The 13,090-nt window shown below is 31.6% G+C and overlaps 1 protein-coding gene across 5 annotated transcripts in view; it reads left to right on the top strand.

Annotated features, from left to right (window-relative positions):
* The window catches only part of RIMS2 (regulating synaptic membrane exocytosis 2), a 773,533-nt gene that overhangs the window by 550,917 nt on the left and 209,526 nt on the right, over nt 1-13,090 (top strand). For 2 of the 5 annotated variants that reach the window (XM_011931160.1, XM_011931170.1), the window contains one exon: nt 5,339-5,380. The exons of the other annotated variants lie outside the window; for them this stretch is intronic. In XM_011931160.1, the coding sequence (XP_011786550.1) occupies nt 5,339-5,380 (42 nt within the window). The remainder of the gene's footprint in view (nt 1-5,338; nt 5,381-13,090) is intronic. 5 annotated transcript variants of the gene reach the window in all.

The raw sequence follows: 13,090 nt of genomic DNA, 5'->3' as shown, positions 1-13,090 counted from the left end.
AGTAAATAACACATTCTTTCGTAGTAACCATGAAGTGAAATTTCATGATTTATGAAGTTAATTGCTCATTTGAAATTAGTTCAGTTTTCTCTGCATGTACAGATAAGTTTGTAATACCAAGACTGTTTTTCAGTAACCATCCTTCTTATGATAAACAGCATGCTATAGTTTGGAAATAAAATGTATTTTATTTTAATTTATTTTTATTTTTATTTTTGAGACGAGGTCTCACTCTGTCGCCCAAGCTGGAGTTTAGTGGCACAACCCCGGCTCACTGCAAGCTCCACCTCCTGGGTTCATGGCATTCTCCTGCCTCAGCCTCCCATGTAGCTGGGACTACAGGAGCCCGCCACCACGCCTGGCTAATTTTTTTGTATTTTTAAGAGAGACAGGTTTTCACCATGTTAGCCAGGATGGTCTCGATCTCCTGACTTCGTGATCCTCCCACCTCAGTCTCCCAAAGTGCTGGGATTATAGGCGTGAGCCACAGTGCCTGGCCTGGAAATAAATTATTTTAAACTCCCTCAGTACATACTCTCTTTTTTTCTGCATTTAAAAATGTATTACATGTTGGATTTCAAAGACAAAATCAAAGAAAAACAGCACTGCCCAAAATAGGAAGGCATTTAAAAGATTAACTTTTTAGGCCAGGCACAATGGCTCATTCCTGTAATCCCAGCACTTCAGGAGGCCAAGGCGGGCAGATCATGAGGTCAGGAGTTTGAGACCAGACTGACCAACATGGTGAAGCCCTGTCTCTACTAAAAATACAAAAATTATCTGGGTGTGGTGGCATGCACCTGTAATCCCAGCTACTCAGGAGGCTGAGGCAGGAGAATCACTTGAACCTGGGAGGCAAAGGTTGCAGTGAGCCAAGATCATGCCACTGCAGTCTATCCTGGGTGAGAAAGTGAGACTCCTTCTAAAAAAAAAAAAAAAAAAAAAAAAAAGATAACCTCTTTATGTAACTTTAGTGAATTTTTAAAAATAGCAAAGTATTTGAAAACAGTGTACCTAATTTAATAGATGGCCATTTAATAGGTTGAAATTATTGTAAATGTTCAGTAATTTTATGGTTGTAGACAAAATTATTGGAAATAATTAGTTTAGAAATGATTACTTCACATCATTTGGATTGAGAAATTTTTCAAAAAGGTTTTGTCACTGTGGAGATGTTCTAGTTTGTCATCTGTAAACTTGGTAAGCATTTAGTTTTTATGGGAGACTTCTATTCTGACCTTTGTATCACTGAGACCCTCTTACTAGGTTCTTACTTAGGCTTCTTTTTTGAAAGATATCTCCCCTTCCCCCAAAGGAAACATTCTAAGACTCAGCGAGCCCTCACACTATGGTTAGCTTCTAATTATGTTCGAATTCTAACATACACTTAGAATCTTCATGCTTCTGTTTCATTGTGTCAGGAAACTTGTTAACATAATGCTTGTTTCTATGAGACATAGACATATTTTGTTCAACTACAATTAAATCTGGTAACAGTACCAAATGTATGCCTGTTTTAAATGGTGGTAAGTGAGAACATTAGCCAATCAACAGAATTTCAGATAGATATCAAATACCCTTGGTGTAAACTGCATTTGTGGATAAAGAGGCCCCATGTGTTTGTCTTTTTTAAATTGATTACAGATGATCATTACAGATGATCATTTGAACGTGAGATATGTGTTCAGTTGAAACATAACAATAGGTAAAACAGTATTACATTGGCAAGGGAAGAATTCTTAGTTTGCACAAAATTTTGATAAAAGCTCACATCGTATTCTCATGAGCTTACTATATTACCAAATATGCTTGATGAAAATGATTTTATACATGCATTAATGTCTATATATGCAGATATGTAGATATACAGTCATGTGCCACATAATGATGGTTCAGTCAAGGATGGATGCCTATATGACAGTGGTCCCATAAGATTATAATATTGTATTTTTACTGTATCTTTTCTATGTTTGGATATACAAAATATAATTGTGTCACAGTTGCCTAAAGTATTGAATAGAATAACATGCTGTACAGGTTTGTAGCCTAGGCAACACAGGACTATATCATAGCCTGGGTGTGTAGTAGGCTATACCATGTAGATTTGTATAAGCACACTATATGATACACAATAATGAAATCACACCCATCTTGCTTTTTATATTAAATAGTTTGCAACTTGATGGTATCTTAAATTTTAAAATATTTGTTGTAAAATAATTTACCATAAGTGATGAAATGGTGCTTATGAGTTTATTCAGTATAATTTATGTGTCTTTTATTTCATTGTAATTTATGAAAATATTTTATTTTGTATGATGGAATGAACAAAAAACACTGTACTTGTTTTTGTTTTTACAAAGAAATTCTTTATATTTTCTAAAACAAAGATCCAGCCATAATTGTGATAGTACCTGGGCACCTAGAAGAGGGAATACTGTTACTATCCTTAATCAGTCTTAACTGGTTATTGATTAGATGAAAAGTTGAGTTTATTAGTTATAGAAGAGTCTGGTAACTGGTTACTGGATAAATGAAAAAGAAAGAGTTCTCATTAGAACCCTTCATTAACTACACTAAAAAGTAAAATATTTGACTGTGGCATGGTAATGAGAAATATGGGAGAAGTAGAGGGGATACTCTTAGCTTCTTTCAAGGTTCACCGAAGTCTGCTAGTCATTATAATACTATATGCAAAATAAGTACTTGTTGCATATTATAATTTGCGTAAGACATGGCTGCTTAAGTAAGGTAGTTGACTATATGTTTCTCTTTTAAAATGAGGCTGTTTAAATGCAATAGTACATAATAAAACTATAACCACAGGAAATCCAAAAAACCAAAAATATTTTAAATGTATATGATACAAGTATATTTATATATTGAGATTTTATGTATTACATTAATTTTTATTTGCTAAAGTTATATTTTTATGTAAGCTTCGTTATGGACTCATTAATGGATCATATTCAGATAAACTATGGCAAATGACTTAATTGATACTTTTAGTTAGTAGTGAAATCATTTTCAAAATATTTCATTTTCATCCCCTTATTAGTCATATAAATTTTGTACTTCCTGAAAAAAAGTTTTTTATTGACTCTAAGATAAGTTTTGCCATATTCCTTACAAGAATGAAAGCACTGGTGAATTACTTGACAGTTGCAGAATGTGCCACTTTGAAAAAAATGTTTCTAATTAAATACTGTATAATAAAATGTCCAGTTCAGGCGTCACCATGAGAGATTTATTTTTTCTTCTTTGACTTTGTATTTTACATGTTTTTATTGGGTCATATAGTATCTAGTACAAAGAAAATTGACCTGGTAATCAGGAGACCCCTGTTCTATTTCTGGCTCTGCAACTGAACTTGTTTTTTATCATTGGGTAAGTCACTGGAACTATGTGTGCCTCTGTTACTCACTAAAATTAATTAATGAGTGAATTGAGAGTAATTTTTCATATTTGGATCCATGTAATATGAAAACTATTGGATTGATAACACATAAAGTAATCCAAAATATAGGAAAATACTAGATGAAGAAAGAAGCTTCATTTATTTGTGTAGTTTTTATACTTTCTGCAAACAATAAAATCGTTTCTTAGAGATGGAATATATGGAAACCATTATTTCATCCACTTCATACCAATTTCACTTTAACATGTGAGGAAACTCTATTAGTAGTGTAGAAAATGTGTATCTAGGGAAATTTTGAGTATAAAAACACAATGCAACATATGAAAGTCGGCATTAGCCTAGGTTATTAATAAACTGTGATTGTCCTACCTTATTCTTTGAGAAGCAGGTGGATTGATGATGGAAACAAAAATATAGCATGTATCATTTTAATGTGTATTAGTACATTTCAGAAGAATATGAAGATTTTTTTTCTAGTGGTTAATCCTGTTAGCAGTATGGTTTGTAATTTGTGATTAGATTTAATGTTTTATTTTCAACAGGTGAAAAATGTGTTCATATAATAATAAAAATGATATTAAATTTCAAAATGTCATTTCTTTTCCAGTTTTCTATAATTCATACTAAGATTTCTGGCTTTTTCTAAGAAAAATTGTTTTGGTCATCTTAGCTAGTACTAATGGACTTAGTCTAATGGAAGGTTTTTATTTTATCACTATTCATATAAAGAGATAAATTTGTTTTAGGAAATCGTTCTTTAAAGAGCTATAATTTTAATATGTTGATATTGCAAGTATATTTTGATGCAATATGCTTTGCTGTATGCATCACTCAAAAAGAATGATGCAACTATTGCAGAACTTAAATGTGGTGTTTGATTTTAGAATTTGTAGTAACTGATTCAAAGCTAAGTGTGTAAATTAAAATAGAAAATTTTGGTTTTGTGGCATATTGTTCATCTGTGTCAATCATATTCAGTCACTAATATCTTTGGAAGAAATTTTTTCTTAGAATGTTGATTTTAACAGACATTTTTGTGTTTTGAAGTCACTGTGTAAAATGTTATTTGAACTTCTTCACTAGCACTGGGGGAAAACGTATTTCCAAAACATGTGTAGTATCTGTTATAGTTGATGGATTTGGATGGATACATTTTAGCGTAAATTTTAATAATCTATAAAGTGGCATTTGTAAGAATCTGTTGAATAAATAGGATTAAAAGGGAATATGATCAAAGAAAATTTGTCTACATTGAAGTTTAGTTTGGATTTTTAATGCTGAAATGAAGCCATATATTTCAGCTACTCTTCTAATAAAGACTTGTACTATAATTATTACTTCATAAAATTTTTATGATATTTTGCTGTATTGAAATAATTCAATTAAATATTGGCCCGATGACCATTCTTTGTTTTTGTGTGCACGCTGGTTTACTGGAGAAGCATAAAAGGAATAGAAATCTGTTGAAACTATTTTTATTGCTCTTTTTGGTGATGACTCAATTAAATCTTTTCTTCAGACAATTAAAAGTTCGAAAGCATTGTAACAGACTTTAAGTTAACTCAGTAATGTCTTGAACAATGTGATCATACAACTAACACTGTTTTTACTAATAGTATCTTTCTTCAGCATTGGTGTTCAGGATTTGCTGTACGTAAATAATTGTAAACTTTTGGATCCTCTTTATTTCTGCACTAACTTTATTTTTCTGAATCTGCTAACCTATAGTAGCAAAATCAACTTGCCATTAGTTCTTATGTATTTTTTTGTGGAATGCATTTGATTATATCTTCCCTAAAACTGTACACAGGATTCTTTCTCAAAATGATTTGAGGCCCTTTCCATCAGTGTCACTTTTTACCTTTTGAGTACATCCACTCACTCCCATCTCCTTTGTCTATGTCTGTCCATTACATGATGTGATCACAGAAGAACTGGACTCTACAAGGAGAAGATATGCAGGTCTGTCTCTTCCGCTTTTTTTGTTATTATTTTATTTATCTAACTTGTCCTAGAAATGTTTAATCATTTTTTATTCATTTCATAATTTTTCATTCCTTTGTAATATAACAAAATATTAAATCTTATGAGCATTTTAATTTAGGCATTTGTATATTCAACTATCAACAGCAACTGCTCCAATTAGATGGAGAAAAGTAAAATAATTTTTTTAATATGTATATATGTAATTTTTCCATAAACTGAATAACTAAAGGCAAATGGAATGTGTGTGTATGTGTATGCTTAGGTACACACACATACACAGATATATATGTTTGGTTTCAAGAATTTTAGACTTAAAACTAGTTTTCGGTTTTTTAAAATAATTTCAAAAGTATTTGATTTCTAACATGAGTTCATCAGTGTTCTACACTGTGGAGAATACCAAAGACCTAATACCCTTAAAAAGCTATCAGTATCACTGAAGAGTTAAGAGATGTGGATAACATGCTCTGTTTATGTGTCAGTGCAGCTTATTCTGACAATATATTCTAGAGAGATATAAACTGAAATAAAGCTTATTTCAACTAGACAGTCAGAAAAAGTGTCTTGGAAGAGGTAACACTTGAGCTGAAACTTGAACATCCATTAAACAAATTTGGTACTGTTCTAGGTGCTGGAAGTAACAGGAGAGACACAATAGCTCCCTATCCTTGCAGGTGTTTCCTAGTGTGAGTGTATGTATGTGTTTGTGTATATATATATAATGTATGTACATATATATACACATATATATATAAAATATAATGGAATCAGAAAAGATGGTATGATTCCTTTCCCTGGGAAGGATAGATATTAGTTCAAGAAAGACTTCGTGGAAGAATTTGGTTGAATATTAAAAGCTAGAACACTGTTAGCCTCTTGTGTAGAGAGCATTTCAGGCAGAGGAAACAGTATGGCCGATAGCTTCACACAAGTTTAGGCAAAAGTCGGCAGAGACCAGATTTATAAAGATTATGTAAGTTACTGAAACATATAAAACAACAGAATAGGTAGATATTTGTTTCTAAAAGATTACTTTGGCAGTTATGTAAAAGATGGACTGCAGCAATATAAGCAGAAAGATCATATATGGGGATAGTGTAATGAATCAGTTAAGAAATGATAATGGTCTGAATTAAGGTATCAGTAGAGGCAATCAATACATGAGAAGTTATATAAAGATATAGAACCTACAAGTCCTGGTCACTGATCAGACTGGATATTATTGATGCAGGAAGAAGAGGAATAGGATGATTTCAGGTGGCTGAAATGTTTGATGGTATATTTTATTAGGATAGGGAATATATGTTATACAAGTTTCAGGGGAAAGATAGAATTCACTTTTAGAAATATTCACATATAAATATCTTGTAGAGGTGATTGGTTGTCTGGAATTCAGGAGAGAAGTCTGTGTTAAGAGACATAGACTAGGGTAGCATATCAGCATTCAAGTGATGCCATTGGAATTAATGGAATTGTCAGTAGCATATGAAGAGTAACAGAGACAAGAATCAAAATTTGGGGATCACTAGCACTTATTTACATTTAAGGAATGGATGAAAGAACAAAAGCCAGAAAACTGTGTTGAAAATGATTAAAGACAGTAGGATATTCATGAAAGAAGAGAGTTAAAAAAAATCTATGATAGAAATGAATCTTAAGAAAGGGGTATAAGGAGCAGAGACAAATTCTAGAGAAGACAAATATGTTGTTAAATGGTAGAACTAGTCAATAATGATCTTTGCCTTATTGATTCAGTAAAGTTGTGGGTAGAAACCAAATAGAAGGGAAAGGAGATGAAAAAGAAAAAAATGAAGGTAATTAATATAAAATAGGCTTCTTGATGGCTTGGGGGAAATTTTGACTTATTCTCAAATGGTTCAGGAAAAAAACGTTAATACTTAGAACAAATGATAATGCAAATAGGCCAAAATGCTAACTTGGTGAATCTGAGGGAAGAGTATATGGGAGTTCTTTGTACTATCACAACTTTCTGTACATGTAAAATTGTCTCAAAATTAAAATATACCCCCCCCCAAAAAAAAAAAAGAATACCATGGGAAATGAGACAGGGAGCTCACCAAGGATCTTCTGAAGAATGGTTATAGTTTAGCTGAGTGGAGACCCTAAATTTGTGATGGCATTGGTTCTCTAAGATTGTGTAATGATTGGCTCATTAGCACACTTTGGATGTAGTAATTAATCAGTTGGATCACAGTTGGAACTTTGTGGGCAGTTATATAGAAAGTAGAGGAGAATAGGGATATTTAGGGTGGCTGGCAAGGGAAGTAGTTGAAGTAATGTTCAAATGGATTGGGAAGGATGTTGTGTTAAATCATGTTTTCATGTAAAATCATGCAGAATGTTTGATGAATTGGGAGAGAAGGTCTCAATGAAAGAAATGAAATGTATGGTGATTACTAAGGCAATAGAAGCAAACTAAGCAGGTTATTATGAGAGACAATTTAATTATCTTTAGAATTTTCAGATGTTGGACAATTCCAAATAATGTGAAGATATAATGTTTGTTTTGAGGAGTGAGTTTCCAAGATGGAGCATGGATTACAGTTTGGGAATGCAAATAAAGCAACAAATTTTGATGCTAGCATTTTTATACAGACATTGAAATTATTGAGGGCCTCAGCTTGATAGATATGTGAAGGAAATTGCCTGGAATATAGATGGTAGCAACAAGGAAGAATAATGGTATGAACATAAAAGACATAGACTTCACATAGATTAGAAAAGTAAACATGTGGAAGCAGCAATTCATACCAAGAAGAATGCTGATACCATTTCCGAGCTTCTATAGTATATATGTAAGTTAAAGGATTTTGAGCGGCTTCCCCTCAGAATGTTTCTGAGGGAGATAGTATTCTTGAAGGGTCAACATTCCATTCATGATACGAAGGGAAATGAATGTTCTCTGATGAAGTTGAGGAATATATTGTATTTAAGTAAAAGGAACAGGGTTTTAAACCACAGTAGAAAAGATTAGGAGGTCTCTAAGCAATGCAGAAAGAATTAGAGAAAGAAGCTCAGGATAGTAGGGTTTTGACGTACCAACTGGAAAATGTTAAGAATGAGTGCTGGTTGGAAGGAATGAACCATGTAATTTAGTAGTAGCAAAACAAGGAGAATAATAAGGAATTTAAGCTTAGAGGGGGAAGAAAATTCAGAGGTACAACTTAAAGGTTGAGCAAGGGAATCTTTATGATATGCATAAAGGCAGAGGAAAAGGACTTGGTTGAGAGCATTTGAAGACTCAAAAGAGGAGAGGATTAATAATGGAAGCAACTTTTCTTACAAAAAAAAAAATGGTATCTAGGATGTGTGTTGAATGTTTAAATTTATGGAGGCAAAAATGTTTTATTGTCTTCAAATATTAAGTTCTAAATTAATTATCATAGTTAACTAAACATAATTTGAAGTCTTTCTTAATATACACTTTTAAAATTGTAATGGTAGCTATAGATCTTTAACACCCATTTTCCTCCTAGTATGATGAAGTTGAAGCCTGAGCTTCCTGGATTTCTGTTACAGACCCCTAATACTGTAAGGGAGACATGGTCTATATAACCAGCATTGTATTTGAGATTCTACAAACTCACATAAGCCTAAAGATAAATAAAGACTAATGCATTCTCTTCCAAAGTAAGAGTAAAGCGAGAATAATACAGAGGATAGGAAAACATTCAGAGAAAAAGGAAATCATTTTAGAAGAGGAAGCAGTAAATTTTGTGACAAGCAATTCAGAATGTATTTCACCTGTTTAATAAAACCAAACTAAAGTTAAGGCTTTTCAAAAACTGACTGTAGTATGTGGCCAATAAAAGGTAATATCTTTATTATTCTGTCACTCACATCTCTAATGAATATGCAGGTTGGTTATCTTTCTTTATAAATTTTAGCCCAAACTATGATGGAGAAATAATTTCACAAGTCCAATTACTTCACTAACATATTTGGTCAAAGTATATGTTTTATGTTTTAAACCACAATTATAAGACCTTCAATTGCATTACAAGGTCCAATTACAATCACTACATCATTCTACACAATAAATGGAGGAACTGATTACACATCTGAAAGCAGCAAAAAATGTTGACTTAGCACTTGCAAATCATAATGAAGTTTCTTTTAAATGAGAAGTAGCATGCTTTTCTTACTCATATGAAATTTCATATGACAATTTTTGAAAATTGTTGTCTAATACAAAATAATTTTTTAAAATACTATTTGTTAAGTTACATAAACCAACATCTTAAGTTTCAACTACAACAATTTTTAGAATTACTTCCAGACCTGATTTAGAGCATCTGACAAGATTGGTGCTTGTATAATATATGTTTTACTCATAAGGAGATCTCAGCTTAAAAAATGTTTTGTCAGCTGTGTTTCTCACCAGTCTCTTAGATCAATTATTATTATTGTGATATTTATTTTTGTCATGATATTATGTTAATAATTATTAAGTTATTATTATAGTTGGATCTGTGCTACCATAAGAGTTTGAGAAAATATGTTATAAATTACTATTTCAGACTGATCCATTTGTCTTCCAGATACTAATGTTAATTTGAAAAGCTTAACAATTCAAATGCATAGATTTCAAACATTTCTTAATAAAAATATAGTTGGGAATAAGTAACATATATTTTGTGTTGTAATTATAATGTTTAGTAAAATAATCACTTCCTGTTAGGATTAGCTAAGTGAAACTTCTAAAAATTAATACAATTACAGTACTCTTTTCTGTTTTGGTTCTCTGATTATTCTGAATGTTGCCCATTGATATGTATTATCTTAGTCCATTCAGACTGCTGTAACAAAATGTCATAAGCTAGGTGGCTTATAATGCACAAAAATTTATTTCTTACAGTTCTGGGGACTGGAAAGTCTAAGTAAGATCAAGGTGCCAACAAATTTAGTGTCTGGCTAGGGCCTGCTTTCTGGTTCATGGACCGCCATCTTTTTTTCTCTTTGTCTTAATATGGTAGAAGGGGCAATGGATTTCTCTTGGCCTCTTTCATTATGGCACAAATCCCACAACACCCACATGACCTAATTACCTGCCAAAGGCTCCATCTCCTAATATGCTCACTTTAGTGGTTAGGGTTTCAACATGAATTTTGAAGAGACTATAGCATGTATCATTTCAAACTTGTATATCAATTCTTGTCAGATTTGAGTGGCATATATGACATATTTTGAATGCTCTGTGCTTTTATATGGCATATTGTTGCACTTATGTCCTTAAAAGTAAAAAGAAGTAACATTCATTATTGTAGTAATTTAATATATGTGCATGTACAGACACATATAAATGCACATATAAGCTGTTCTTGAAATTTTCCAAAATCTTAATTATTATCAATTGTATTTCACATTCTATCCATTTTATAGATACTCTGTGTGCGTTTATTACATCTTTTATTTGATTAACTCAGTATTATTTACGAAAGTCAAAGACGGAGATACTCAAGATGACTCAGTCATGAAAACCTTATATAACCCTAGTACCCTAAAATCTTGAAAATGCAAATCACTCAGTCTATAAGGAGGCACAAAGTGTCAATGCTATGTTCAATACTGGGATAGATAGTTTAAATGTTAGTATATAGGAATATTTTATATAAGCTTAAGCTTAAATATTTTATTAAGTATTATGATACATCTAAAAAAAGCCTCAAATGAAATATATATGTACATATAAAATATCACATATGACAGCGTCTATTGATAAAGTATAATACTTAAGCTCAATTTACTAAAGCTTATAAATATTCAAATAAAAGAAAAGAATTAAAGCTCTTGGAACTCAAAAGAGTAAGGATACCCCAACATGGAACAAATAACTATGGAACAATTAGCTGTTTAGTGATTAAGTAAGTCATTTAAAACGAGGTTTGGAATGCACCATTTTGTAGTTTTTTTTTAGATATAAAATTTCATCTACACTAGAAATTAAATCCTGAATTTAAGTGTTACTGCTAAATTATTAATGTATTACTCATACATTCTGAATACTATAACATTCTATTTTACCTACGCCTATCACCCACCTTAACTCTGTGTCCTAAAAATTTCAGCTGTTAGGGAAAATACTTGTTCCTGTAAGAAATGTTGGTCTGAAAAGCAGTATAAGAGCAGATTCTGGAACTAAACTGCCTCATCAGCTCCACCACTTACTTGCTCCATGATCTTGTGAAAGTTACCCTGTGCCTCAGATTCCTCATCTGTAAAATGGGAATAATTATAGTACTACCTCAAATGGATATTGCAAAAATTAAGTTAGCCAAAATATAATGTGCAAACACATGAAAACTGTGTCCACTACAGAGCAAGCCCTATAAAAGAAGAATTTTACTTTTTACAAAAATACATGAAAACTGAATTTTTATTTCAAATCATCTGCATTTTGATGTGTATGCATTGTTTACATTATCTAGAATTAATTCTTTGTTATATGCATTAAGATATACTAGTTTGTGATTGCTAGTTTAGGAGATAACTGACAAGCAAATCTATGCATCAAGCTTATTGCACCTGTACTCTTAAGCTTTATTATTTCTGAAAAACATAGTTGGGTGGAAGAAGCAAGAGCATTGAAATCAGACAGGTATGAATTATTATTCAGGTTCTGCCAGTCACTAGGGATATGACTTTGGGCTGGCTGCTTAACACTTCTTATTAATCTTAGTAAACTCCAGCTAGATTAAGGGGTTAATTATGTTTTAATGAAAGCATAAAATATTTATTTCTGTGAAAAAAGAAAACCATCCTAAAAATAAAAGCAATGAAATAAATTTAAAAAGAGGAAGAATCCTGAGTGCAACGTGGCAGGTATAAATTTCGGAATATCAAAATAATCATAAATAAAAGGCACACAAGTTGGGAAGATATTTGCTGCAACTCAGATAAAATGTTAAAAGCCTTAACATCTGAATAACTTTTACAAAGTATATATTCAATAAAACTCTAATAGAAAAAATGGGCAAAGGATATATACAGACATTTCTCTAAACAAGATATGCAGTGGTAAGTAAACATATGAAAAAATTTCATTTCAATCATGACCCAATAAATACTATTTTAAATGAGATATCATGTCCACCTATTTAAAACGCTATGGTGATGCCTGTATGTGGAGAGAAAAAATTTGAAAAAAACCATGGTAAGAGTGTGATAACAGAGTAGCAGTGAAATTTAGCATAACCTTTCTGTAAAGCACTTCTGCAATATAAATGAAGAACCTTAAAAATGTTCATAAACTTTGGACTCTGTAGAAATAGAAATTCAAATAAAAACATATGTATGATATATTCACTAAGCATTATTTGTAACAATAAAAATGATCTTACCATGAATATTAAATAATGGGGCAATGGCTAAATAAGTTCTATGCATACACAACCATTTAAATGAAGAATTTTTTTGCCATATACATTAGAAACACATTTCTTTTTTGTAATTTGAAAGAAACTGGAAGTAATATCTGTAAAGAACTCGTTACAAAGTTTCATCCACGGTAAAAAATCAAACAATGGTAGCTCTTATTAATTATTACACAACTCACATTATGTCAAGAGGTTATTTTTTAGATAAATACGTTATTAACTCTTTATAATTTATGTTTGTTATAAGCAAAATCAGTAGGATTTTGAATCCAGATTTAATACCTCAGTA

Source organism: Colobus angolensis, unplaced genomic scaffold, assembly GCF_000951035.1.
Source record: "Colobus angolensis palliatus isolate OR3802 unplaced genomic scaffold, Cang.pa_1.0 Scaffold121, whole genome shotgun sequence".
In the NCBI taxonomy this organism is placed as follows: domain Eukaryota; kingdom Metazoa; phylum Chordata; class Mammalia; order Primates; family Cercopithecidae; genus Colobus; species Colobus angolensis.
Note: the sequence above shows the minus strand (reverse complement) of the source record. Positions and strands in the feature narration are given on the sequence as shown.